We start from the raw sequence: 27,425 nt of genomic DNA, 5'->3' as shown, positions 1-27,425 counted from the left end.
TGCTCAAAAGCCTGTGATGGCATGATTCAGACTCCTGGAGATGCCACGGCGCAGAGGCCACCTTCACACAGAAAGGGTTTGTTTCCAGAGTTTGGAGGGATCATCTTGCTCTAGTAGTTAAGAAACACATACCCAAGGATTGGGCTCATGGCTTAGTTAGTTGTTACAGAGCCAAATCCCACTTCCATTTCCAGCCCTGACAGCAGAAAAACCACTGGGCATGTACATGCATTCCCAAAGTCCCAGCAAGATGGAGAAGTGGAGAAGAAAGGATTACAGCATAGTCACACCTCACTGGGGTGCCTTCTGCCTCTCTACGTCTCTCTGTCTCTCTCCGGTGAGGGCACACATTTAGACAACAACAACATAAAAGAAACACCCAAGTACTTTCCTCTGCATGGGGTTCTGTCCTTATGGTTCAGGAAAATATCCTCCTGTTGCCACTCCCTCTAACGGAGCTTCTGTTGAAACATACAAATAATACTATTTTCCCCAGAGGGCATGTGCACTCATCAGAGAGAGATAAAGATACAGAGAGAGGAAGAGGGAGAAAGGATCCCCAATGGTACCTGGCCATACCACAATTCCTTCTCCCCCATTCCTCCACCTTATCAAAATCTGGGGTACACACGCACACACACATACACACACACACACCTTTCATGTTTCTCAAGCTGCCAGGTCAGGGATTCAACATATGAGATCTGGCTCCCCTAACCAGCAGGCCACAAGACCAGCTGCAAAGGACATCTAGTCAGTCAATTGATTGAATACTCCCACCCTGATTAATGGTCATAAAGCATAAAACCATCTGTTTGATCAATGAGCAGCTTCTCTCTACCACACTGTTCTCCCACTACTCTTTATGCTTCTGCCTCAAGTCAAATGTCACCTCTTAGAGTCATCTCCTCCAGCGAATCTAAAACTGAGCCACCAATTTGCACACCGTCTAACTTCAACTCTGCCCCTGTGTAAGTGTTTTATACTGCACTTAGGTCCATGTATTATTTTGAAGTTTCCTCTTTTCTAGTAGAATGCGGTCTTTCATTTGTCTCATTCATCCCGAAAGCCAGCATGGAGCCTGACAGATTCATTTACTTACTTAGCAACATGATCTGCCCCCATGTGTGGAGTGTTGAGCTTACCCCGCAGATTGACCGCCCTGCGACCCATGTTCAGGTGCTCATCACTCCGTGTTTAGAGATGAGGGAACTGAGGTCCAGATGAGCAAAACTGGTATGTGTACTTGAACCACTCAGTCTAGTCTGGGTTTGCACTCAACCCCAGCTTTGAACAAATGAAGAAGCTACACGGTGGCGATGTAGTGCAGGAGCTGAAGGTGGCGTCTCCTGTCTCCCACGTCTGCTTCCCTGCCCCCTTTCTCCCTTTCTCCCTGAATCTGTACCTAATCTATCTTTCTTTCTTTTCCTTTCTTTTCCTTTCTTTCTTTCCTTCCTTCCTTCTTTCTTTCTTCCTTCCTTCCTTCCTTCCTTCCTTCCTTTCTTTCTTTCTTTTTTTGGAGTATCATTAAAAGTGTTTCTCATGGCCAGCATGTGGCGTGGTGGTTGTGGGCACTGGACTCCCACATGGCTGATTGTGGTTCAAGTTCTGGACCTGACAGCTTGCTTTCTGATTTTCCCTCTCTCTCTCTCTCTCTCTCTCTCTCTCTGTCTCTCACTATGTCCTTCTCTGGTCAAATTAAAATAAATAAACAAATAAATAAAGTTAAATAAAATAATTCTATTTTTTAAAGTGCTTATCTCCTCTGAAAACAAGCAAAATTAAAAAGACACGGTTGTAGATTTGCTAAGGATATGTATTTGTAATATGAAAGAGAACCATCTTATCACACCCACAAACACCAGCCTTAGTTTGATAAATGTTCTTTTCTCAATAGGAAAGCCAAACTTGCCATTTTGTTTTTTGCTGACCGTTTTGCATGGCATAGTGGCCCCCTAAAGAGTATGCCCACAGTCTGCCCCTAACCCTGTCATGTAGACGTATTCAGAAAAGGGTCTTTGCATGTGTGATGGTTAAGTAGACTAATATGAGGAGACCATCCTTTACTCATCTGGACCCTAATTCCAATGTCCAGTGTCCTTGTAACAGATGCACGGAGGAGCGAGGAGAGGGGAGCTGCCATGGCCGTGGAGGCGGGAGTGGACCAATGTGTTAACAGCAAGCAATGCCTAGACCCACTAGAAGTCTATGAGGCAGGGAGGGTCCCAGAGTCTGGAGGAAGTGTGTTCCTGGAAACACCTTGATTCTGGAACTCTGGCCACCAGACCGTGAGAATAAGTTGCTGCTGTTCTAAGTCCCCAGGTTGCAGCTCCAGGAAATGAATGCCACTCAGAGCGGCACTGACTGCTTCCTGGTTCTATTAGTGAAGCTTTTTTGAGGCTGGTCTGTTTTGCCTCTCTTCTGCAAGTGGAGGGTAAAAGAGAACAGGTCCTCATAGGCGCCTGAACTTGTCTCTTTCGGTTTCTCCAGTCTCACTGTGCACACCTGATGTGAGGCTACAGCCAGCAGCAATGTGGCACTCACCAGTGGGGTTTACATGTTATTCTTCCTAGAAAAGAAAACATATTCATATTTTTTTTTAAATTGCTTATTTAATTGTATTTATTTATTACTATTTTTAATCTGATCAGAGAGAGAGAGAAAAAAAAAAGTGAGAAAACAAGCTGCCAGGTCCAGAACTCAAACAGCAGTTGACCATATGGGAGTCCAGTATCTTAACCATGATGCCACCTGCTGACTCACCATTTTTTTTTTTTTTGAGAGGTTTTCGCTATAGGGCGCGTGCGCTCGCCAGACAGAGAGACAGAGAGACAGAAAGAGAGAAATCACCCCCCTGGGGGGATGGCTATGCCGCAATCCCTTCTCCTCCATTCTCCTCTCGGGATCTTGGGCACGCATGCACACGCGCCCGGCATGAGTTTAAGTAACCGGGTCTAGGACTCAAACCGCGGTCAACGACATGGGAGTCCAGCGACATAGCTATTATGCTAACTGCTGGTCCCATGGTCCACCATTTTTATAAAATTTTTAACTACCTCTTAAAACTTTAAAATGCCAAATTCATTTTTTTGAGAGGTCTTGCTATAGGGTGCGTGCACTCGCCAGAAAGAGAGAGCCAGAGAGACAGAAGGCAAGAAATCACCCTCCCAGGGGGGATGACCACGCTGTAATCCCTTCTCCTCCATTCTTCTCGTGAGATCTTGAGCACACACGCACATGCGCCCAGTGTGATTTTAAGCCTCCAGGTCTGGAATTTGAACCGCAGTCAACTACATTGGAGTCCAGCGACATAATCATTATGCCATCTGCTGATCCTGCCAAATTTATTTTTAAAATTATGTTCAGTGAATTCTTGTTAAGTGGCATTTGGGAAACAAGCATAAATGCTTAGCCTCCACCAACAAAGGCCTTACAGGGGAGACTGGTTTTGGTCTTTCCTAATAATCAGAGAACTGACAGCATAACTGCCTGTTCCAAATCCAATAGCAGTGGAGTTAGGAAGGCAATCAGGAAGAACTCCTGAAGGGAAATTTTAGAGATTACTGGAGAAATTATAACAGGCAGATGCCTTAGAAGAACCAGAAACAATCAAAATCTCAGAATGACTTCTAAGCTATGAGTGTATGAATGTGAGTGCGTCAGTATTCTGCAGGCAGGGAGGATAAAAGATACAAGACCATCATCTGAGACAGTGGTTCTCAAAGTCCAGTCTGCACCAGAATCACCAGGAAGTCTTGTCAAAATACAGATTGTTGGGCCCAACCCAGAACTGCGTACCAGAGGGTCCCAATACCTGTGCATCTGGTGAGTGGCCACTGGTGCTGTTTGAGGCTGGGGTCAAGTGCTTGAAGAACCAATGGTCCAGGAAACTCACAGGAGTAAAGTGTCTTTGGGTCTAATGACACTGATTGGTTTGTTGACACTCACCTGGGATTATTCTTAAACCCTGAGAAACAGTATCACTACATGTTTTGGGGCTAAAACTCTCAGTATGTTTTTAGTAGCAGATAAATTTATTTGGGACAGCTTTGGTATCAAACAATAACTGTCTGTGACAAGCACTTTAGCACCATGTTGTTTGGTCCTGCAGAGGGTGCCATCAACTCTTCTGCACCCGACCTCCTGCACTGGCTCACCCTCAAGGGCTCATTCAGTCTTTACCTCCCAGTTATGCCTTTTCAAAGAGCAAAAGGGATCCTAAGTTAGGCAGGTAACTGACCGAAGTGCACCTGGTCAAATTTTCCCTAGGTCACTCTCCTTGGTCTGCCAAATGGAAACTAATCTCTCTCTGATTCTTCAATAGCTTGTCCAGGGGAATGCTAAGGAAAACACTCAGTATTGTTTCTAATGGTCTTGTAACTACTTCTATGTGATCAACCAAGTTCTATTAAAATATTTAGCACCACATAGCAGCTCCTCTCATTTCTTGCAAGTGTACTTTGTTATTTCAAGCCAGCCTTAGTCACATGGTGATATTTTTGAGAACACAAGAATGGTTCCCAGTGCTGTTGAGGCAGAGTCTAAACCCTGAAGTTCATTCTCTTTTGTGCCCAAACCTTGAGGACAGGAGAGGGAAAGCATTGGGCTGTAGCTGCAGCCAGTACAGAAGCAGATCTTGAGCCATGGGCAGCCACAGAGGAACGCCTATAGAGGAGGCGATGCTAAAGACTCGTACTGTGACTTCTGGAATGTGCTCAGAGTGTTTCCAACCCTGATGGGTATGCATCCTAATTTAAAATATCAAATAGGAATAGAAAAATAGATGTTCCCATGGAAACATTTTCTCAGGGCCAGCTCTTCTGTCTCATTATCATATCTTATTTAAATATTTCCTGGAATCAGTTTAAACTTAACCCTTCTGCTTGGTGTCTATCTTCAGTGATCATGTATAGCGTCAATGGAAATAACCAACTCTATAAAAATCATAATCAATGTGGTTTGTTCTAAGCAGAATATGAGTGACCTAGGCCCGGAAAGGAGGCACAACATGCCCTTCTCAGAATGATCAGGTACAAGGGTTCCTTTTATTTGATTTTGAGAGTGATAAACAGAGTTTGAAATTTAGTGAAAAGTTTTTCCATTGGTCTGGCCCAAAAAGGAGGGACATGTGAAAGTGGAGGCTTGAAGGTTATAGGTGGGTTTGCAGTTTTTAGTGTAGTGATTGGGAAAGAAAGGTTGCTGAGATCAGAAAAGAATGTACTTTAACAGAGATATGGGGGCTTAATATACATCACAAAGATACTCTGCCAGGGACAGGATATAGGAAGAATCCTGTTACCAATGGGTCAAAATGATCTGTTAATGTTTGTGGACGTAACTCCCTCCAGGCCCTCTGGAAAGGAAAAAGCAGTCAGACTTCTGTCCTCAATAGCAGAACATCTGGTGAGAGGTTTTCTTTAAATAAACTGTATAATTGTAGGCAGGTCTGTCAATTTACTTGTCAGCTTGTGCTTACAACAGTTGCAAGTCTAATATGTGAAAATTTCATTAATATCCACTTCCAGATCTCTAAGAATTGTTCACTGGTGAAACCTGACATTCCTTTGGGAGCCACAGAAGAATGCTCCCTGCAGCTGCATTAGTTGTTCCCTAATCCTGTCCCAGCTGGCCCCAGAAATATTGCTGGGCTTCTGTGTGCCTGCCAGACACAGGGAGAACAGCCCCCTTTGACATGCAATTTTATCAAAGTGGCCTTAGCTTCTTCAGTATTCTTTGTCGTTCTCAATAAGTGTTCTTTACTTGTTCTGTTTTGTCCCTTTGTTATGTAAAACAACCTGTATTGTGACTCAAAATCGCTCCACATTCCCTGTTTGCAGAGGGATCCTTGACTCCAGGACAGAGCACCAAGCCCAGGTGTCAGTAGCAAGTATGGGTCTTCTCTTCCTTCCTCTTTCCAGTTAATAATTTGGTGGCATGCAGAGAGAACTCATGGGTTCTCAAACAAATGTAGAAGCTAATTAAACCTTCAGACACCTAGTTTGTCCCAGTGCATTATACCTGGAAAGTTATATTTTCTTCTCACTGTTTAGAATTTCCAACCTCTGGACCTACTTGCATCTGTTTGTCGAGATGTTTCTAAAGAGAATTTCATTACCTCCAAGTGTACAAATACACATATCTTTAGTTCTTAGTTATGTACAGAAATTTTTAAACTTTTAGTATCCCAACGATGAATAGATAATCTAGATTTTTATTGGAGTTAGATTTATTGTTGAGCTCATCAAGTTTAAATTTCAAGTTCCCTCTGGGCCAGCAGGTAGCATGATGGCTAAAACTCTGGAGTCCCACATGGCAGACCACAGTTTGAGTCCCAGACCTGGCAGCTTGAAAATCATGCCAGACACATGTGTGTGCATGCCCAGGAGGAGAATGGAGGAAAAGGGATTGTGGTGTGGCCACCACCCTGAGGCTGAGATTTTTCTCACTTTCCCTCTCTCTGTTTCTCCCTCTGGACAAGTACATTTCCCCTATGGGCACATACACACAAAGAAAGAACACATCTCCTCACAAGAGCTCCTAAGAAAGAGGGAACACAGAATTGTTCTTTTTTTTCCTATTAACTTACTTTCTTTTATTATGCCACAGGGAATATGTGCACGAGAGAGAAAGGATGAGAGGACCCCTAATCTGACTTCATCACAACACAGTCCTTTTCCTTCAGTTCTATCCCATCAGGACCTTGGCACTTGCATGTGTGCCTGAATTAGAGCTGCCAGAGCTGAAATCCAAACCCTAGTCTGCCATGTGGGGCCCTGATTCCTCTGCACAGCATCTGGTGCACCACAGGGCTAGCCCAAGTGTTTTATATTCACAGTTTTGTTCTCATTTTGTTGGGGGGAGAAAGCAGCAAAATTGTATAAGCTTCAATTTTTACAAAGTCTGTGTTTTAATGTATTTCTGATTGGAAATATAAATTTTTATGAAAAGTTTCTTTTTTTTTTTTTTGGATGGAGGGTGTGTACATTCACCACAAAGAGGCTAGGGAAGAGGGAGAGAGCATCCCCAATGGAGTGTGGTCAAGCCACATTTTTTCTCTCCATTTCTTTATTCCCAATAGGGATCGGGGCATATGTGTCCAACACATTTTTCAAGCCTCCAGGGTTGGGCTTTAAACCCTGGTCAGCTGTGTGGGATCCAGCTCCCAATGCACAGCACTTAACTGCTGCCCTAAAAGCCTTCTCTTTCATAGCCTGTTTTTATAGTGGAAAAGGGTTACTTGCTGAGGTGGTGGTGTGGTGATGACTGCAGTGTTCTAGTCTGGAGAGATGCATGCTGGCACCCACGCTCATACTTCGGTAAGAATGCCAGTGGGCGGGCTGGGCTCGGGGCTGCAGAGTGCATCTCAGGAGTGCCGATGTGAGAAGACAGGGCAGGGCATTAACTCCCCACACAATTCAGTTTCACTAGTAGCTTCTGTTTTAGTCCAGCTTGTGGCTAATAACAGAATTGCCCAAGTCTGGGGGATTTATAAAGAATAGAAATTTATTTAGCCCACAATTCTGGGGGTCCAAATCTAGGGGGCCACTCTTCGTGAGGGTCTTCCAGTTGGGGTGGGCTCCTGGAAGCCCTGAAGTGGCTCATCTCATGCAAGACTGAGCAAGCACATGTATGTCAGTGGCCATGGCTGTCTCATTCCTGTTCCCGTGAACCCACCAGGATTCAACTGTGGGATCCCTGCCCTGGTGACCTTACCTCCCCAATGACCCATTTCTGAATCCCCATACTCAGATTAAGTGTTCACCCTCTTTTTTTTTCTTTTTAAAGAATTATCTAACTTTCTTTCTTTTTTTCTTTCTTTTCATTTGACCAAAAAGGGACAGAGTGAGTGAGAGAAAGCAAGCCGCCAGGTCCAGGATTTGAACCATAGTCAGCCATGTGGGAGTCCAGCACCCTTAACCACCATGCCACCTGCTGGCCTTTAAGTGTTCACCCTCTTAGTAGCTTCCCACCAGATTTCACCACTTGACTATCTGGGAAGGAGGGCGTGTCCTTCATGGCACTGCCTCTGCTGTACCACACCGACTCAGAAGTCTCATCTCACCTTTCCTCGTTACCGTCAGTGGCTTGTATAGACCTGTTCCACCAGGCTCAGCCCACAATGGAGACCGAGACTGCTGTCTCCACAGTCTGCCAGTGACTGAGGTGGTTCGTTTAGTACCAGTGGTTCAAAGGGACTGGCGTTCCAGCCCGGCTGTCCTGGGCCGCTACACCCGGACTGTGATGGACTGGCCTGTGTGAGCCACCCCTTCCATCGCCCCTCTGGAATTTCACTGATTCCCAATGAGAGTCTCTCTGGAGAGCCTGTAGCATAGGGATGCTGGTAAGGACACTGCTTTCCTCGAGGAGCATGAACTTATATTTGGTCTTTAATCCTCTCAGGACCCTTTTCCTGGTTAATCCATCACAGAGTAGAAAGGAATCCGATCTGTATCACAGAGCGGGCAGTGTACAGATGTAAAAATGATCACATGGCTGGCACCAACCCCGAGATCAGGTTGGGCAGGGGCGCGTGCAGGAGGATCTTGGCTTTCCACTGTGATGTCTTAATTCTGTGAAGCATCTGATGCGTGTTGTTGTCATTAAGACACATGCACACAGAGCCCTCATCACATGTCAGCCACTGAGTCAAATGCTTTCTGTGTAGCATTCCAGGAAGGAGAAAGGCCAGCCTCTGAGAAGAGGAAGCCATCTGCCCAGGTCACCTGAGTGTCCACTGGCAGTTTGCAGGCAGGATGTCTGGCTCCCGGCCATCCACACACTGCCCACAGAGCCTTACATGCTATTCCTTGTCTTCAGGGAGCCTCGAGGCAGGTGGGGAGACGTGACGCATCAATGTGTCAGGGCGAGGGGCTCCGAGCCAGGTTCCCATACAGCTGGGCAGCCGGGCTGCATCTCCTGGAGGAAGTACAATGTGACAAGGGTTCCAAAAATAATTCTGAGCTCCAACGTCAACGTTCAACCTACAGGTTGTTCTTTTTAAAAAATTATTCATAGATGTCTGTGTCTTTTCTTCTTTTCTGTCCAAATAAACCTTTCCATTCATGTACTTTCAGAATTTAATTTTTTTAGTTATGTTCTTGTCATGTTTAGAATAAGGACTCACTGGTTCAATGACTTCTTTGCCTCTTTGTTTTTAATTCCAGAGAGCCAGAATTAAGAGTGATATGAGCTCTAGTTTCCGTTTGGTTTCAGGAAATCCAAAACAAGAGATCATTGTTTGCTAATATTTAATTATACAGACTGTGCCAAAATATACATTGTATTATTATTTTCTTTTCTTTCTCTGTTTCTGTTCTCATTGCTTTATTTTCAAAAATAGTGTTTATGATGAAATAATCATGTTTTATATTATGTATCAAATTTATAGAATTTAGTTTGCATTTAATTTTCAATCAAACATATAAATTCCCATGGAGCTTATGTTTTATGACAAGAGTTGTTTATGCTTCTGATCCATTTTATACAAGGAAGCTTCAAAAGCTTCACAGGGGCTGGTCGGTGCCATGGTGGTTAGGCCTCTGGACCCTACATGGCTGGCTGTGCAGTTCCAGGACCAGACGTAACAACTTGGACATCCCCCCAGGCATGCCTGCACGCATGCCCAAGTCCTGGATGGGGAGATAGAAGGAAGGGATTGCAGCATGACTACCTCCGATGGGAGAGTGATTTCTCACTTTCTCTCTCTTAGTCTCTGTCTCTCTCCAGGGTGTACACGCACCCTCTGGCAAATTAAAAAAAAATAGAAAAATGAAGATAAATTATGAATTTATTTTGGCACAAAAAAAAATGAAATCCATGCAGGTTTTTTGTAATACTCATTTTCCATGAGCTTTTTAAAGACCTCCCTCATACTTCATTAAAATCCTCTCATATTCATCCATTTATCTGATTTTCTATAGAGTTTTGTGATGTGAGCTGAATAATGATGACTAACTCCCTTAAACACTGGCAAACTGAGGCATGAGCTTCAGTTTCTTACTGACGTGAGATGGGCCAATAGGGACCTGAGTCTGGAGATGACCACTCTGTTCTCTGCCTCATGGATGTAGAGCCTCACACATTTCATTCGAGAGTCTTCAAGAGATGGCATCTCCTGCGCTGTCCTGCCCTGGAAACCCAAAGGTGCCCACTGCTGAGCCCTGGGCTGTCTTTCCTATGTTCTGCATCTTCTCAGAGTGCGGGTGTCTGTACGTGAAGGGAGAGACAGCTGCAGTGGATGGATGGGGATTGAGCATGACCCCACGGGGAGGATGAGGGCAGGCCCCAGTCCAGTCACTGTCATCCCAGTCCATCTGCTGCATGGTGGCTGTGTGACTCTGCCTGCTCACTGAACCTCCCTCTACCTTCCTCTTCTCATCTAGCCATTGAATAACTAACTCCTACCTCAGGCTCATGGTGAGGGTTAAGTGGTTATATGTCACAGTAACGCTGCACCAGTCAGGCTAGAACACTCAGGCATAAGGGCCAGCAGGTGGTATCGTGGCTCCAGGGCTGGACTCCCACATGACCTGCTGTGGCTCCGGTCCTGGACCTGATCGCTTGAAAACATGTCAGGCACATGTGCATGTGTGCCCATGAACCCGAAAGGAGAACGAGGAAGATGGGATTACGGCATGGGAGGTGATCTCTTTCTCTCTCTGGCATGCACATGCACTCTGTGGCCAAGTTTGGGAGAGTGTATCCACATATCTGATAAGGATGTACTTCCTGAGAAAGCCGTTGCCAGTTACACCTAGAACTCAGAGCAGGAGAGGTCAGGGTGAGAGGACTGAGTATCTGCTCAGTGCCTAAATTCAGGCATTGCTTGAGTGTTCTGCCATTCTGCTTGCTCAGGACAGATCTGGTCCCCAGAGCAGAGCTTAGAAGGAGGCAAGGGAGCCAGCCTGCCTGTATGGCATCGGTGACTCGGGTCAAGTCTCAGCCACATGGTACTTCAACTTCTTCACTGGAAATAGAAACCCCAACAGCCCCCACCCCAGGTACTGTGAAGATGGAGAGTCCCTGTGGGTGCATGCTCAGGAGAGCAATGGCCATCTGAGGACAGATGTGATTGGTAGAAGGAGGAGAAGGCGTGGAGGGGTCAAAGCCTGCAGTGCCCTTGTCATCATGTCGTCTTTAAAACCATAAAAAAAAGAGCTTAGAAAGCATGTCCCTCAAAGGACAACAGAATCCAATTAAAATGATGGTGTTTTGTCTTCTATGGTTTCCAATCCTTCTCAATAATTCTTATTTCTTAGCCTTGGATAAAGTCATTTTCCGAGCACCTCACTCTATCTTCTCTGTTGCTGTTGGGTTTTTCCACTTTGGATTCTGTCTCTTCTCCCCTTTCTTTATTCTTCTCTCCTCTTATTCAGAAGAATTAACTTTGAACTTGGGGATCTTAGCTCACATCTGTGGAGAGGAACCATAGTCACTGTGTCTTCTTGCCTGATTCACTTTCCTAAGGAAAAAAAATGAAGATAATAAAACTGTAAGCATCGAAAGTGAGCCACTGAGCATTTTATCTGCCGAAGAGCCACTGTGTCTTGGTCTGTGAGGGACCCTAAGACAGATCTGAAAGAAAACAGCCTCTGACATTGTCCTCTAGAGATTTATTACCTAACAGGAAGGAAAAGGCACACACCGAGGGAGTGGCATCCCCAGTACTTAAGCAGCAAACAGCACAGAGGGCTGCAGACGGACACCTCACGCCACCTGCCCACATAGCCCAGACCGCTGCCGCAGGTGTGCGTGAGGCCCCGAGGAGGAGCCCCTTGAGAAAGCACTTGCAGAGGATTGTGCGCACCTCATTGTCACCTCGCCGACTCTGCCCGACAGCCTCACAGCTTTACTTTCTGAATCTCCTGGCCGGGACACCGAGGCTGCCAGAGCCTTGCTAAGTAACCCCGCGTCCCACAGCCCATCAGTGGTGAACCAGGCCACATGCAGGCTGCCCATCCGCTCATGCAACCCTCAGGGCCATGGAGTGTATTCAGGCACAGCAAAGAACAGCACAGAATGACTTTGTATGGTGCGGTGCTTATTTTCCTCAGAGGCCTGGCTGCACTAAGCCATGCCCATGGGAGACACTGAGTCTGAGGACCACCTTTTGTCTTCCATGGCAGAGGTGCTGAGGCCGTGCTCCTAAGCCCCTTGTTCTACTACAGTCCTGAGAAATGGGTTCCACTGACGTCTTCCTCCTCTTGGGTCAGTCCCTCTGAATCTCACCCTACCTGAGGTCGTTGGAAAAACTCAACGTTAGTCTCTCAGCCCTCCGCAGCTGCCTCTGGAGCCCCAGCCCTGGCTCACAGTCCCTGCAGGTCCTGCTCATCTGGCCAGCCTCTGTCTCCCTCTCATTCTGCCTTCTTGAACCTTTCTTTATTGGTGCTTCAATCCAACGTGTAACCTCCTTTCAGTAATGACAGAGAAGAGGTGAAAGTTCTGGGTCTGGCATGGGAAACAAACTGAGCAAGAGAAAATGGAACCTTCCCTCAAGGGGCCTGAGGTACCCTGGGAAAGACAAAGGGAGCCACAGGGCCCTGGAGGGTAACTGTATGGCTGCCCTGCGCACCTTCTTTACTGCTGGGGGTTTGTTTCTCAAGACTCACAGAAAAGCCTCTGAGGTCTGCTCTCAAGCAAAGCTAATTGGCCACATCCCTCCTGTCGCAGCTCCTCTAGTCCGCTGTTTAGTTAGTGCCCCCACTGAGTGATCCCTTGAGAGCTAGACCCCTGCTCCCAGTTGCAGCCCCACAGGGAACACTCAGACTCCTGCTACAGAGAGAAGGGTTGGAGCATTGTAGGTGTGGTAAGAGGCTCCCTTTGCAGGCAGGATAGAGGTCTGACTGCAGAGAGGTCTGAGTGGTGAGGAGGTGCAGAATTTGCCCCACAGTAATGAGGATAGTTTCCAGTCCCGCCCAGCACATAGGCTGCTATGGAAGTTTCTGGATCTAGGCTCTCTCTCTTTACACCAGGGTTTCTCCACCTCAGCACTGTTGACCTCTTGAGCAGATAATTGTTAGTGGGAGCTGCCCTAGACTTTAGAGGTGAGACAGTATCTGTAGTGTCTGCCAGTTGGATGCTCCAAACAGCTAAAGAACAGCTCCAGATACTCCTTGTACCCCTGTGGTCTTCCTGAGCTGAAAAGCCCTGCTTTATACTCAATAAATGTTAGCGCTTCCTAGAATGAAAAGGCCATTCTATAAAATTAGCCAGTCACAGAAATCATACCATTTCTGAGAAGCCACTGTGGACGAGTCAGGCTACACTGGGTTCTTTATATGAGAGGACTTCAAAATGTTGATGGAAAAAGTGGAATCAAAGTGCAAGTTCGGTGCAAAACAAAACTTGAAATCCATGCATAGTTCACAATACACATCTTCCAAGAACGTTTTAAAGATCCTTTGTGCACTTTCTATCTAATTCCTATTACAATCCATTTTCTACAGGAGAACACAGGGTCAGGATGCTGAGCCGACTCGCCCACGTGTGACTGGGGCCTGTGTCCTGGTCCTGCAGAGCGTGGCCGGCTCAGGGCATGCCGCATGCCTTCCCCTTCTCCTACACTCTGTAGACACGTAGTTACACGTATGTGCGTGGGCTGGGCGTACAGAGGGGCTGAAGTCTAACAGGAAATCAGATGTGTGGGGCATGTCTAGATACAAAAATAGATCAATAAATATGAACCTTTAAAAAAAAAGTTTAACTTAAATTAATCATAAAATCATGACTATTGAACCAAGAGAATTTTTACCACATGTCCTTTCTTTACTTTTTAAAGAATGATTTTATTTATTTATTCATTTATTCATTTTTATTTATTTTAATTTGACCAGAGAGGGACACAGTGAGAGAAGGAAAGTGAGAAAGCAAGCCACCAGGTCCAGGACTCGAACTGCGATTGTCCATGTGGAAGTCCAGTGCCCTTAACCACCATGCCACCTGTCAGCCTCTACCAGGTGTCTTTTCACTACCTAAGCTGACATTTTAGAAATATTTAGTCCAAAGGGCTGTTCTTACTAGATCTGTAGTCAGAATTATTTCCACAGTTACAGTAACTCAACTGGTTTTTTCAATATTATTTTTTAACTTGCCAGGGGCATATGTGCTTGCTGGAGAAAAATGGGGGGGGGCAGGGAGGCGATGCAGAAAAGCACACTCCCCCATGGAGAATAGTCATACTGCAGTCCTTTATCCTGGACTCAACCTGGGGACTGTGCAGTGGGCCGTGTGAGATTCAGTCTCTCAAATCACCATGGGCTGGCCCTCAGTTGGTGTTTTAAGAGCTTCATCCTATCTTCCTTTACAAAAGTTCAGTATTCAAAATAAATAGCAATATACCTTCAGAATGTTGGAAACTACGTCAATTTCAGACCACAGGCTGGAATTCCTCTTCCTGTCAGAGAAAAGCCACCTCAGGGTAGCAAGTCAGCCCCTCTCTGGGGAAGCATCTTCCTAAGGCTTAGAAAGGGCTGCTCACAGTCGTTTGTACTTCATGCCATTTCCTTAGAAATTCTTTTATTTTATTTTTTTTTATTTGGAGAAGTTTTTGCTATTGGGTGCGTGTGCTCGCCAGAAAGACGGAAAGAGACAGAGAGACAGAAAGCGAGAAATCACCCCCTAGGGGGGTGGCCACGCTGCAATCCCTTCTCCTCCATTCTCCTCTCGGGATCTTGGGCACTCATGCGCCCAGCGTGAGTTTAAGCCACCGAGTCCAGGACTCGAACCGCGGTCGCCTACATGGGAGTCCAGCAACATAGCCATTACGCCAACTGCTGGTCCCTAGAATTTTATTTTTTTCTTAATAGAGATTTTTGCTAAGGGTGTTTGTGCTTGCCAGAGAGACAGAGACAGAAAACGAGAAATCACCCCAAGGGAGGATGGCCATGCCACATTCCTTTCTCCTCCATTCTCTTGCTGGGATTTTGGGCATGCATGCACACATACCCAGCATGAGTTCCAAGCTGCTGGTCCTGGACTCAACCACAGGGGGCCATGTGGGAGTCCAGCAATGTAACCATTTCGCCATCTGCTGGCTTCTTTCCTTAGAATTCTAATACCAAAGGTTCAGGTTTGAACATGCAAATGGTTATGGGCCCAGGAGAAGCTTTGTTCTTGAGCCGCGTTGCTATTCTCAGCCGCTGTGCTGGGCCTCAGTGCAGGGCCTTCTTTTGCCAAGCATCTTCATTTTTGTTGTCAAATTGAATAAAACTTTTGAAATACAGAAACCAAGGAAAGCAGCAGGATGCATTAAAAACAAATAGAATTTTATTCCAGTTTTGAAAGCTTCAAAATTGGCACTTTGACCAGAGCAACTGCATCATGTTGGGTAACCTTGTTTCCCCACTGCAGCATGAAGTGAACACTGAGAGCTGCCTTCACGGATGTGGCCCCCTTGACTGCAAAACACGGTTCACACTGTCTGATGCCCTCCGGAACTTCAGGACAGCCAAGGCTAAGACCTGGTCAGTCTAGGGGCAGCCTGCTGCTGCCCGCCCACTGAAGTCTTTCTCCAATTCTGCCCTGCCCCCTCGTGGCAGGCTGCGGTATTTTTATTCACCCAACCAAGAATGCTTTTGGAAAGTCATTTTAGCTGTTGGGCGCTGGAATGAATTATGGCAAAAACTGGAGACATGCTTAAAAGAGAGGGCAGTCGAAGGGGGACCAAAAACAAGCTCTGAAAATCACACATCATGTGTTCCAGACAGAAAATGAGTACTAGGTAGTCAGTCTTAGAAAAAGACTTGGTAGGAAACTGCAAGGATAACTTTGGATTTTTACCTTGTCATGGGTTTAGAAACAATAATAATAGAGATCAGTGCACGTGCCCTATGGCAAAAACCTAACAAAAAGTGTATATATATGTACACATACACATACACACACACACACACAACCTTTAAAAAATAAGACATATACCATTGTCTTATTTCACTGATCCCTAAATGATATCACTTTTTATTCAAATTTGCCTTTTTTACTGAGCAATGTATTTTGAGAACTTTCCAAGTTGATACACACGTGGAGTTGAGTACTTTTCTCTGCTATTTAGTATCCTGTGTATGTGTGATCACATTATTAAATTCTTTCCTAAATGGATGGTCTTTCAGGCTTTTCTAATCTCCATCTTAGAAACAAATGCTTCATCAGCACCATGTACACAGCTGTTTGGATATCTGTGCGTACAATGATTTCCAGAGGACAGGTCCTGGAAGTCAAATGGCCAGTTTGTGGCTCAGTGCTAATACCACCAGTCACCTTTCTGAGGTGTAATACTTACGTCAGTTAATTCTGTCAAGATGAAGCAAGGGTGCTCTTTTTCACTGCCTGGTGTTTAAACCAATATAACATTTCTTGATATTCAGACCTAAGTGTCTGCAGTTCAGTCTTCAGGTAAAGCCAAAGCCCTTTTCTCTAACATGGCCATCCTCCAACCCCTTCTCCTCCTCTCTCCAAGATTTGGGGCAGATATGCATAACTCGGTGCACTTCCCAAGCCACCAGGTTCAGGACTTGAACTGTGCAGTCGGGATCCAGACACCTTAACTGCCACTTGCTGGTCCTCCACCAGAGTATTTAAAGTCTACTTTTAAAAACTTGATCATGGGGGGCAGCAGATCGTGTAATAGTTACATCGTTAGACTCCAGCATAGTTGACCATGGCTTGAGTCCTGGATCCAGTGCGTATATATGTGCATGCCCCAAACTCTGAGAGAAGGGAAGAGAAGGGACTGTGGCGTGGCCATCCCCCCGCAGAGGGTGGGGAGGATTTATCTCTTTCTCTCTGTCTCTCTGTTTTTTTGGCAAGAATGTGTGTTCTATAGCAAAAATCTCTCAAAAAAAATAAACACACACACACACCACACACACACTTAATCATGGACTTTTTATTTCTCCCTGTGTTTCTGCAATAACAACCCAACTCAGGAAGTGAGGGGTTGCCATTGGGTGAGGGAGGCAGCGTATCCATTAAGGCCTTGGAGAGCAGCCCACAGTGCCATAATGCTTCTCACCTCCTCCGTAAGATGCAGAGCAGGTGGGGGAACCAGCAGTTAGCATAATGGCTATGTCGCTGGACTCCCACGTAGTTGACCGCGGTTCGTGTCCCGGACCCAGTGGCTTAAAACTCACGCCGGGCGCGTGTGCATGCGTGCCCAAGATCCCGAGAGGAGAATGGAGGAGAAGGGATTGTGGTGTGACCATCCCCCCTGGGGGGTGATTTCTCGCTTTCTGTCTCTATGTCTCTCTCTGTCTGTCTGGCGAGCGCAAACGCCCTACAGTGAAAATCTCTCCAAAAAAAAAAAAGATGCAGAGCAGGTGGTGGTGCTCTAGCTGCATAGATGAAGAAATGAGGCGTCAGAGTAGTTAGGCGCCCTGCCAGTGACATTTCCTAGGCCAGCCCAGAACTCAAACACAAATCAGCCAGGCTCTACAGACCAAAATTTCAACTGTACTTTGATGATGGTGAGAGTATCATATTTATAAATATGTGTTATTAATGTATCTCATTACATCCTGGCATCAGAGGCACACCTGTCATTTCCTAGATAGTTTTATTTTCATAGCTGTAAGTCATGATCAGCATAGGAATGTGATCCTGTGTGAAATTCCCACTTCTCATCTAAAATACTTTATTTTCATTAACATCATGTTCACCTACTTCTTTCTTTTTGCCTTCCTACATGTAGTAATTAGAAGGAAGCCCGGGTGTAGTCATCAGGAATGTTGTTATTGTAGACTCTCGTCCTTGGGCAGCGTCATGTGACAGGACAGGAACTGGCTCCTTCCCTGGCAGTGGCTCTGTAGCTTTCACTCCTCTGCCCGGCTCATGGTCTACATCCAAAGTATGATGGACAGAGGCTAGAACATTTAAAAAATAAGAAGACACTATTATAGATATTGACTTAATGTTGAATTATATAAGAAGAATGATGGCTACTGGTTGGCATGCCAAAGAATATGGGTCAAAGATAACCTGATAGCTTGTAATTCACAGGTTTTCTAATGATCAGTCCAGAAGTTGCTAGAATTCAGACACAATAGAACAGGTATTTAATGAACCCATGGAGAGAAGGAGAGTCACCCATAGATGTCCTTAATCAGTTAAGGTTTCTTTTATACTCTATATTCCAGCAAAGCATAATTGCACTGTAATACCCTACATTTTGGGGTTTGGGACTGATTCATAGAATGAAAAGAAACTAAAATAAAATAATTGACATTGGATTTATTTCTAAATTTTTTATTTATAGTCTTCAATAGTATCAGTCAGCTAGCAAATTCAGGTGCTATTGAATTTGCATAAACATAATGTGATTATCCACAGGAAGCAATTTGATGTTGCCTAAATAACTTGATGCTTTTCACCTTAGGGAGGGAGTTCCTAGAGGACAGAGGCTGTGACTTGCTTCCACAGCACAGCTCATAACAACCTTGAGCTAATAGTGGTTTAAAGAGCAGGTGTTGATGTTGGTAGTAACAGGATGTGGTGATTGCTGACCTTTCTGTGGTAGATGGCAGAACTCTTGTGTCAAGTAACCCAAGCAAAAGGGGAAACGTGTTGGCTCATATAACATGCAAGGTCAAGGAGGCACTCTGGCCTCGGGAGTGGCTGTATCCAGACTCCAGAAGACACGATCCTCACGCTGTCTCTTTCCCCAACACCCCTCCTATCTCTCCTCCTCCCATGCCTTTCTCCCATGTTTGCTTCTTGTGCTTTCCATGTGGTTACAAAGGTAAGGGGTCTTAAAAACTTCACAGAAAATGTATATTATGAAAAACTATCCTTTGAATTTCAAGTTGTTTTGCACCAGAATAGACTCGTACTAACCCATTACAACATGTCTGAGCAGGATGTAGTGTGAAGCACCAAGAAAGTAAAATCTCAGTTTGATATCTGGGCCAGCTATGACATAGTGGTTAAGATGGGCAGATTCCCATAATGCTGACTGTGCAGCTTGAGTCTTAGGTCTGGTGGCTTGAGAAACATGCAGGACACATGCGCATGCATGCCTAAAATCTCAGAAGGAGGGAGAAATGGAGGAGAAGGAAGTGTGGCCTGACCATTTCCCATGGGAAGTGCTTTTTCATTTTCCCTTTGTCTCTCTCTGTTTTTCTCTTTCTCCTGTCTCTCTCCAGTGAGTGCACACACATACACTCTGGCAAAAAATAAAAATGTAAGAAAAGGAAGAGAGGACCAACAGATGGCATAATGGTTATGTTGCTGGATTCCCAATAATTGACCATGATTCAAGTGTTGGACCCGGCAGCTTCAAACTCACACTGGTTTCATGTGCATGCGTGCCCAAAATCCTGAGAAGAGAATAGAGCATAAGTCTTTTCAGCATGGTCATCTCCCCTGAGGGATGATTTCTCTGTATTGCTCCATCTCTCTGGTGAGTGCACACAACCTATAGCAAAAATCTCTCTCTCTAAAAAAAAAAGTATATATATATATATATATATATATATATACACACATACATATACATATCCATGTAGCCACCTATTAATTCTGCTAAATTGAAGCAAAAACAGACACCAAATTTATGGCGAAGATTGAGTGAAAGATTAGTTAAATCATTGAAGTCTTATTAATAGTTTATGAGAACAGTGCCCCAAAGAAACCAGCAATTTACATGAGAACTCATTTCAAGAAGGGTATTGTTGAATGTGATGCCTGCAACAGCAGACCATCCACACAGATTTGCAAAGAAGAAGAAATCATGTTCACACCCTAATGAAGAGGGCAAACAGCAGAAACAGTAGCTAATGACACGTCTCAATTGGTTCTGCTTACACAATCTGTCTGAAAAATTAAAGTTGAGCAAACTTTCTTCTTGACCAATGCCTAAACATTTGCAATCAGATCAGCTGCAGACAAGAGCAGAGGAGAACGGAGGAGAAGGGATTGCGGCGTGGCCATACCCCCTGAGGGGTGATTTCTCCCTTTCTGTCTATCTGTCTCTCTGTCTGTCTGACGAGCGCATGCGCCCTATGCAAAAAAAAAAAAAAAACTCTCCAAAAAAAAGAAAAAGGGAAGAGCAGAGCTTTCAATGGAAATTTTAACAAGTGAGGTCAAGACTCTGAAGCATTTCTTCAAGGAACCCTGGCAGGAGATGACACATTTGCCAGTATGTCCCTGAAGACAGAGCACGGATGAAGATGCTGGAAGGTAGAAGTGAGCTGGTCCAAGCAAAAGTGAACTGGTCAAGAGCAAAGGTCATGAAAATAGTTCTTTGGGGGATGTTCAAGATGCCCTGTTAATAATTTGAAAAGATTGCATTGACAGGGTTAAATTTCCAAGAACTTCAGTTCTTAGGGAGGAATTAAGTGACTGGTGTCATCCCTTACAAAGATATCATGAACTTGATGGAGCTTATGTTGAGAAATGAAGTTTATATATTTTTTTATTTTTATCTTTTAATTTTTTCCATGAATCTTTTGAAGTTCCTTCATAGGGTAAGCAGTACCTGGCAACCCCAAAATAAGAGCCTTCTGTTTGGGCCTGCTAAGGTCGATTGAGGGGCCAGGGCCATGTGAGAGACACCTGTCCCAAATGCATACTATGGGTGACCAGCTATTTCCAAGAGAACATTCACTGCATGGTGTATGCAAGGGGGAAAAGATGAAAGAAGACATGTGCATCAGCACAAGTAGGAAGCCTTGAGATTATTGGGTCTTGTATTTATTTATAATGAAATCTGCTAAGATGTGAAAATGAGGCAGCAGACACCACCAGTTCCCATGAGGCATGACAGTGGGTACTTAGAAGGAATTTTAAAGGCTGAGAGTTATAGAAGGTGCTAAAGACATTTAAATGAGATTCAGGGGACACCCAGGGCTGGGGAGGCAGGGGACCATAAAAAGGCCTGTGACACAACCCTCACAGCAGAAAAGGAAACTTAATCCATGAATCTTTGATGTAAAGTGATGTTGGGAAGATAAAGGCTCTTCAGAAGGTGTGTATGATATGAGCACAAGTCTGGTGCCAGAAAACAGGAAATGCATGAATTAAGGTGATGGTGTGAAGACAAAAGTACTTATCTGAGCCTAAGGGGGAAGGGGACAGAGAGAGCACCCTGGACAGCCCAGTATAACAGAGGTCAGCATAGTTATCAACCTCAGGGTTAGAGCATTGACCTGAGCTGTCAATGAAGACAAGTCCATCTACATTGTTACATAGTGCCCATAGATGTGGGGGGTTGGTAAGAAAAACGCCTTTAGAACTACTGTAAACTGGGTTCTAAGTGAAAGGAGGGCAAGCAGACAGATCTTTCCTTTACGTATGTATCTCTGAGAGGATAAGAATAAAAGCCAAAGACTTTTTTCTCTTCTCAACAATCAACCCAAAAATTCTTCTGCAACCTCTGATCACCAAGAGGTAGGTGAGGATTTCTCCCTACCAATAGCCAATCAACCAATTCAGCAGCAAACACAAGCTGGGCCTCTTGTAGCTCAATTCAATTCCAATACAATCTACCTGGAGACAACATCAGATCCCATAAGACTGCCCCACCTACGAGCCCTAGCTGGTCTTACCTGAGCTTCAGACTCACCGTGACTCCCTCCTTAAGGTCCCATGACTTCCCCTTTATGTTCAGAGAGTTACAGAGCAGCACACGGAACTCAGGGAGGCAAGTCCAGTGGCTTATTACAAAGGATTCAGATGAAGAAATGTATACATCAGCGAGGTGTGTAGGAGAGGGTGGGGCTTCTGTGCCCTTCCCAGCCACGCCCATCAGGAACCTCCACTTGTTCAGCTCTCTGAACACTTTCCAAACCTTCTCATTTTTTTTTTAATGGAGAACTCATTCCAGAGGAATGATATGTTCCATTATTGGCCCTCATTAATCAATCTAACCTCAGCCCCTTCTGCCCTTCTTGAGACTGGAGATTAAAGTCCCACCCTCCAGCCCTGTCTGGTCTTTCTTTGACTGGTTTTATCTGCACTTCAGACTGATTGAAGTCCATTTCTCAACAAGAGCCCCATCAAGTTGAAGGTATCTTTGTAAAGGATGATACCAGCCCCATCTGGAAGCATTAGCATGTGAGAAGGCACTTGTCACTTTGAAAACTCCAAGAATTTCAGGAATTATAAACCAGGAAACCACAATAAAAGCTAAATACTTATTTCACAATATCACAACACCTTGGAAGAAATGTAAATGGAGCCACGTGTTCCAAATAGCATGTAGCACTTTCCAAATTCTGCCATCCCTTGGAGAACTGCAGATAAGGGTGTGTTGACACCACCTAACAAAACCCAAGGAAGTAAAAGAAGTAAAGAAGAAAAAATGTCATTAATTCCCAATAGTTGGAAGTCAGTGCAATGCAGGAGATTATCTATGGGAAAATAATGATGGATCATACCACATGTTTTAAACTATTCTCTATAATCATATACTATATTGATAGAGTTTAACTTTGTATTATTTCAAAGAATACTGAAGTGAATATATGTATGTGTGTGTCAATGTGTGCTTAGCCAGCATTGTTGGTATTATGTATATACATGCAACATGCAAACACATACATGAGTCAGAAAGATTCTGGAATTGTGGATTTAGGCATATTTATTGTCACAGAAACTGCCAAATTTTATGATATTTTTTTCTATTTATGTGAAGAATGTCATTTGTGTTTTAATAGGTATTATTTGAAATTGTAGATTGCTCTCAGTAGTATAGACATCCTAACAATCCTGACTTTTCCACTTCATGACCATGAGATGTCTCTTCATTTTTGGTGGGTCTTCAATTTCTTTCATCAGTGGTTTGAATCTTTCATTATAGAGATCTTTCAACTCCTTGATTAAATTTATTACTAAGTATTTTATTTTCTTTGTAGCTGTTATAAATTTAATTGCTTATTTATTTAATTATTACCTCTTTCTTTACTGGTATATGAGAATGCTACCTATTTTCATATGTTGATTTTGTATCCTGCAACTTTACTGACTTTATCAGTTCTAAAAGTTTTCAGTGGAATTCTTATAAGTTCATATCATCAGGTTAGCCCATGGCCTAGTGGCAAACACAGCTGGATTCTACATGGCCAACGACCTGAGAGTTGAGCAGTCCTTGAACCAGAGCTTTAGAACACCAGATGCATGTGTGTGTGTGCCCAAAACCCCCAAAGGAGGGAGAAATGGGCTGTGGAGAAAAGGGATTGTGACATGACCATTCCCCACAGAGAGTGCTTTCTCACTCCAGACCCTGCTCCTCCCATCTCTATCTGAAAAGCACATGCACTCCCTTGAAAATTTTTCTTAAAAAGAAATAATATTGCCTGAAAACAGGGATATTTAACTTTCTTGTTTTTTGTTCGGATACCCTTTCTTTTTTCTACAGTATTGCTCTGGCCAGGACTTTCAGCACTTTGTTAAATAACAATGGTGATAACAAACATCCTTGTCTTGAAATACTTCTTGAAATACTTCTTGAAATACTTCTTAAAGGAAAAGCTTTCAGCTTTTCCTTTACCACTCAGTATGATGATAGCCATGGGTGTGTCATAGATGGCCTTTATTGTGGTGAGGTTATTTCTTCTATATCCATTTTGTTGTGAATTTTTATTAAAAAAGGAATGCTGGGACCAGCAGTTAGCGTAATGGTTATGTCGCTGGACTCCCACGTAGTCGACCGCGGTTCGCGTCCCAGACCCGGTGGCTTAAACTCACGCCGGGCACGTGTGCGTGCGTGCCCAAGATCCCGATAGGAGAATGGAGGAGAAGGGATTGGGGCGTGGCCATCCCCCGGGGGGTGATTTCTCTCTTTCTATCTCTCTGTTTCTCTCTGTCTGTCTGGTGAGCGCATACGCCCTATAGCAAAAACCTCTCCAAAAAGAAAAAAAAAAAAAGGGATGCTATATTTTGCTGAGTACTTTTTCTATATCTATTGAGATGTGTTTGTGGGTGTTATCTTTACTTTTCTTGATGTCTCGAATCACATTTATGGTTTGCGTATGTTGAACCATCCTTGCATGTTTGGGATACTTGGTCACGGTGCTATTAGAGTTGATTTGCTAGTGTTTGGTTGAGTATTTTTGCATGCAGGTTTATTAAGTATACCAAATACAATTTTCTCTTTTTTATTGTGTCTTTATTTACTTCCAGAGTAATACTGGCTTCATAGATTTTGAGAGGGTTCCTTCCACTTCAATTTTTAAAAAAAAGAACATCCTGCACATTATCAAGCATTACATAGCTGCCTTGAAGACAACCATGTTAACAGCTGTTATGAGGAAACAGTGAACTACTTTATCGAGCCATATTTAAAAGATCTAATTCAATGTGAACTTACTCACATGTGTTTTCTCCCTTGCTCTAGGAGAAGGAAGAGTTGTCCCTGTTCATTCCAGTGAAGCTTAAGTGGCTTGTGTCACTTTAAAGTTTTATATCTGAAGTTTTGGATAGGTGAATGCCCATATAGATAAAATGCACATGAATAAAGTTAATGTCAATGATGATAAAGTCATGTTGGTTAAGTGTCCTGTAAATATCTACTATTTTCCCTTCACAAATAAAAGAAGGACAATTTCATTTGATGACAGAATTATTACATGGAAGATATTTACAAATGTGGAAAAAGCACAATGTTCATTGAGTGCACTAGCTAATTATACCATCTTGGACAAGTCAACCTCTGCCTACCCTAATCCCGTCTTCAAAGTAAGAGAACAAACTTTATAATGTTTGACTTCTTTGAGATTCAGCACCCTGTGATAGGTCTCTCAGGTATTTTAATGTATGAAATGCAAAGTACATTTCAAATGAAGGAAATAATTTTCCTAACTCCATCTTTTCTCTCTTTTTATTCCCAGACTATGTCAAAGAGGCACAATGACGTTGCACAGTAACAGTACAACCTCGCCTTTGTTTCTGAACATCAGCTCCTCCTGGATACACAGTCCCTCTGATGCAGGGCTCCCTCCAGGAACACTCACTCATTTTGGCAGCTCCAATGTTTCTCAAGCTGTGGGGAATTTCTCCTCTCCAAATGGTACCACCAGTGACCCTCTGGGAGGTCACACTGTTGGGCAGGTGGTCTTCATTGCTTTTTTAACAGGCTTCCTGGCCTTGGTGACCATCATTGGCAACATCCTAGTGATTGTGGCATTCAAGGTCAACAAACAGCTGAAGACAGTCAACAACTACTTCCTCCTGAGTCTTGCCTGTGCTGACCTGATTATTGGGGTAATTTCAATGAATCTGTTCACCACCTACATCATTATGAATCGATGGGCTCTTGGGAACTTGGCCTGTGACCTCTGGCTCTCTGTGGACTATGTGGCCAGCAATGCCTCTGTCATGAATCTTCTGGTCATCAGCTTCGACAGATACTTTTCCATCACAAGGCCACTCACATACCGAGCCAAACGAACAACCAAAAGAGCAGGTGTGATGATTGGTCTGGCTTGGGTCATCTCTTTTATTCTGTGGGCCCCTGCCATCTTGTTCTGGCAATACTTTGTTGGGAAAAGAACCGTGCCGCCTGGGGAGTGTTTCATCCAGTTCCTCAGTGAGCCCACCATTACCTTCGGCACAGCTATTGCTGCCTTTTACATGCCCGTCACCATTATGACTATTTTATATTGGAGGATCTATAAAGAAACTGAAAAGCGTACCAAAGAGCTTGCTGGGCTGCAAGCCTCTGGGACAGAAGCAGAAGCAGAAAACTTTGTCCACCCCACAGGCAGTTCACGAAGCTGCAGCAGCTATGAGCTTCAACAGCAAAGCATGACACATACCACCAGGAGGAAGTATGGCCGCTGCCACTTCTGGTTCACAACCAAGCGCTGGAAGCCCAAAGCTGAACAAATGGACCAAGACCATAGCAGCAGTGACAGCTGGAACAACAACGAAGCTGCTGCCTCTCTGGAAAACTCTGCCTCCTCTGATGAGGAGGACATTGGCTCTGAGACGAGAGCCATCTACTCCATTGTGCTCAAGCTCCCAGGCCACAGCACCATCCTCAACTCCACCAGATCACCCTCATCAGACAACTTGCAGGTAGCTGAGGAGGAGCTGAGGATGGAGGACTTGGAGAGGAAAGCCAACAAGCTGCAGGCCCAGAAGAGTATGGACGATGGGAGCAATTTCCAGAGAAGCTTTTCCAAGCTTCCCATCCAGTTAGGGTCAGCTGTGGACACAACCAAGACTTCTGATGTCAATTCATCAGTGGGTAAGACCACGGCCACTCTACCTCTGTCCTTCAAGGAAGCCACTCTGGCCAAGAGATTTGCTCTGAAGACCAGAAGTCAGATCACTAAGCGGAAGAGAATGTCTCTCATCAAGGAGAAGAAAGCCGCCCAGACCCTCAGTGCGATCCTGCTCGCCTTCATCATCACCTGGACACCCTACAATATCATGGTTCTGGTGAACACCTTCTGTGACAGCTGCATCCCTAAAACTTATTGGAATCTGGGCTATTGGCTGTGCTACATCAACAGCACCGTCAACCCCGTGTGCTATGCGCTGTGCAACAAGACTTTCAGAACCACCTTCAAGATGCTGCTGCTCTGCCAGTGTGACAAAAGGAAGCGGCGCAAACAGCAGTACCAGCAGAGACAGTCGGTCATCTTCCACAAGCGTGTGCCCGAGCAGCCCTCATAGAATGAGCAGTGACAAAACACACACAGTAACTAACCCACAGACTTTAGGAGGAGTAAGGTGAGGGTGGGGATGATTTCTGGAAATGCCTTTATGCCCAGATGTGAAATAAGCTGTTTACTAATCCATTGACTAAGGCGATTTTAATATAAAAAATCAAATACCAATTAAGCAAAAAAATAGCATGCTACTGAATATAAAGAAGTTTATTCTAAAAAACTTTGAGTGTTTTTGTTTTTGTTTTTTAAGAGGAAAGAAATATTGCTTCATAGCAATCGTACACCCAAATGGATTTGCCTGGGCCTTTGAATTCCCATCAATTCTGTGATCTCAATGAGCATGACTGGCCCAGTTGCCACATTCTTCTCAAGGGTCCCAGAAGTGTGGATCCAGACCCCACATGGATTCTAGCAGGTAGTGGGTCTGAGTTCTGAACTGCTGTGTATGTTGCAAGCTGGGTCTTCTCTCCCCAGTAGAGCTCCTATCTGCTCTTTGATGTGTTGTTACACTCTTTGTGGACTTGATTCTTACAAAGTACTGTTTTGTGCAGTTCAAGTTTCATACAAATAAAAATACATAAATACGTGTGTGTGTGTGTGTGTGTGTGTGTGAGTTCTGCACACACACACGTAGTGTATATAATTCAGTGGGGAACACTGAACCAGCAAATCACCCTTGCAATACATGCTTTCAACACTCTGGTAACTGAAGTTCTCTAGGATCCTATTACAACATAAGGTGAAATAAACCAAGATTAATGATTTTGAAACAGGCTGTTTTCCACCAACCGTCCTGACGACTGTTCCATGGCGAGCACC

At 44.4% G+C, this 27,425-nt stretch overlaps 1 protein-coding gene across 1 annotated transcript in view; it reads left to right on the top strand.

The window, feature by feature from the left end:
- Window positions 1-27,185, top strand: part of CHRM3 (cholinergic receptor muscarinic 3) — a 340,570-nt gene extending 313,385 nt beyond the window's left edge. The window contains exon 4 of the mRNA XM_006145948.3: window positions 24,819-27,185. Within this exon, the coding sequence (XP_006146010.1) occupies window positions 24,838-26,610 (1,773 nt within the window). The 5' untranslated portion in view covers window positions 24,819-24,837 and the 3' untranslated portion in view covers window positions 26,611-27,185. The remainder of the gene's footprint in view (window positions 1-24,818) is intronic.
- Window positions 27,186-27,425: the final 240 nt, after the last annotated feature.

Source organism: Tupaia chinensis, unplaced genomic scaffold, assembly GCF_000334495.1.
Source record: "Tupaia chinensis unplaced genomic scaffold, TupChi_1.0 Scaffold000161_1, whole genome shotgun sequence".
Lineage (NCBI taxonomy): Eukaryota > Metazoa > Chordata > Mammalia > Scandentia > Tupaiidae > Tupaia > Tupaia belangeri.
This window is presented reverse-complemented; position numbering and strand designations above follow the sequence as displayed.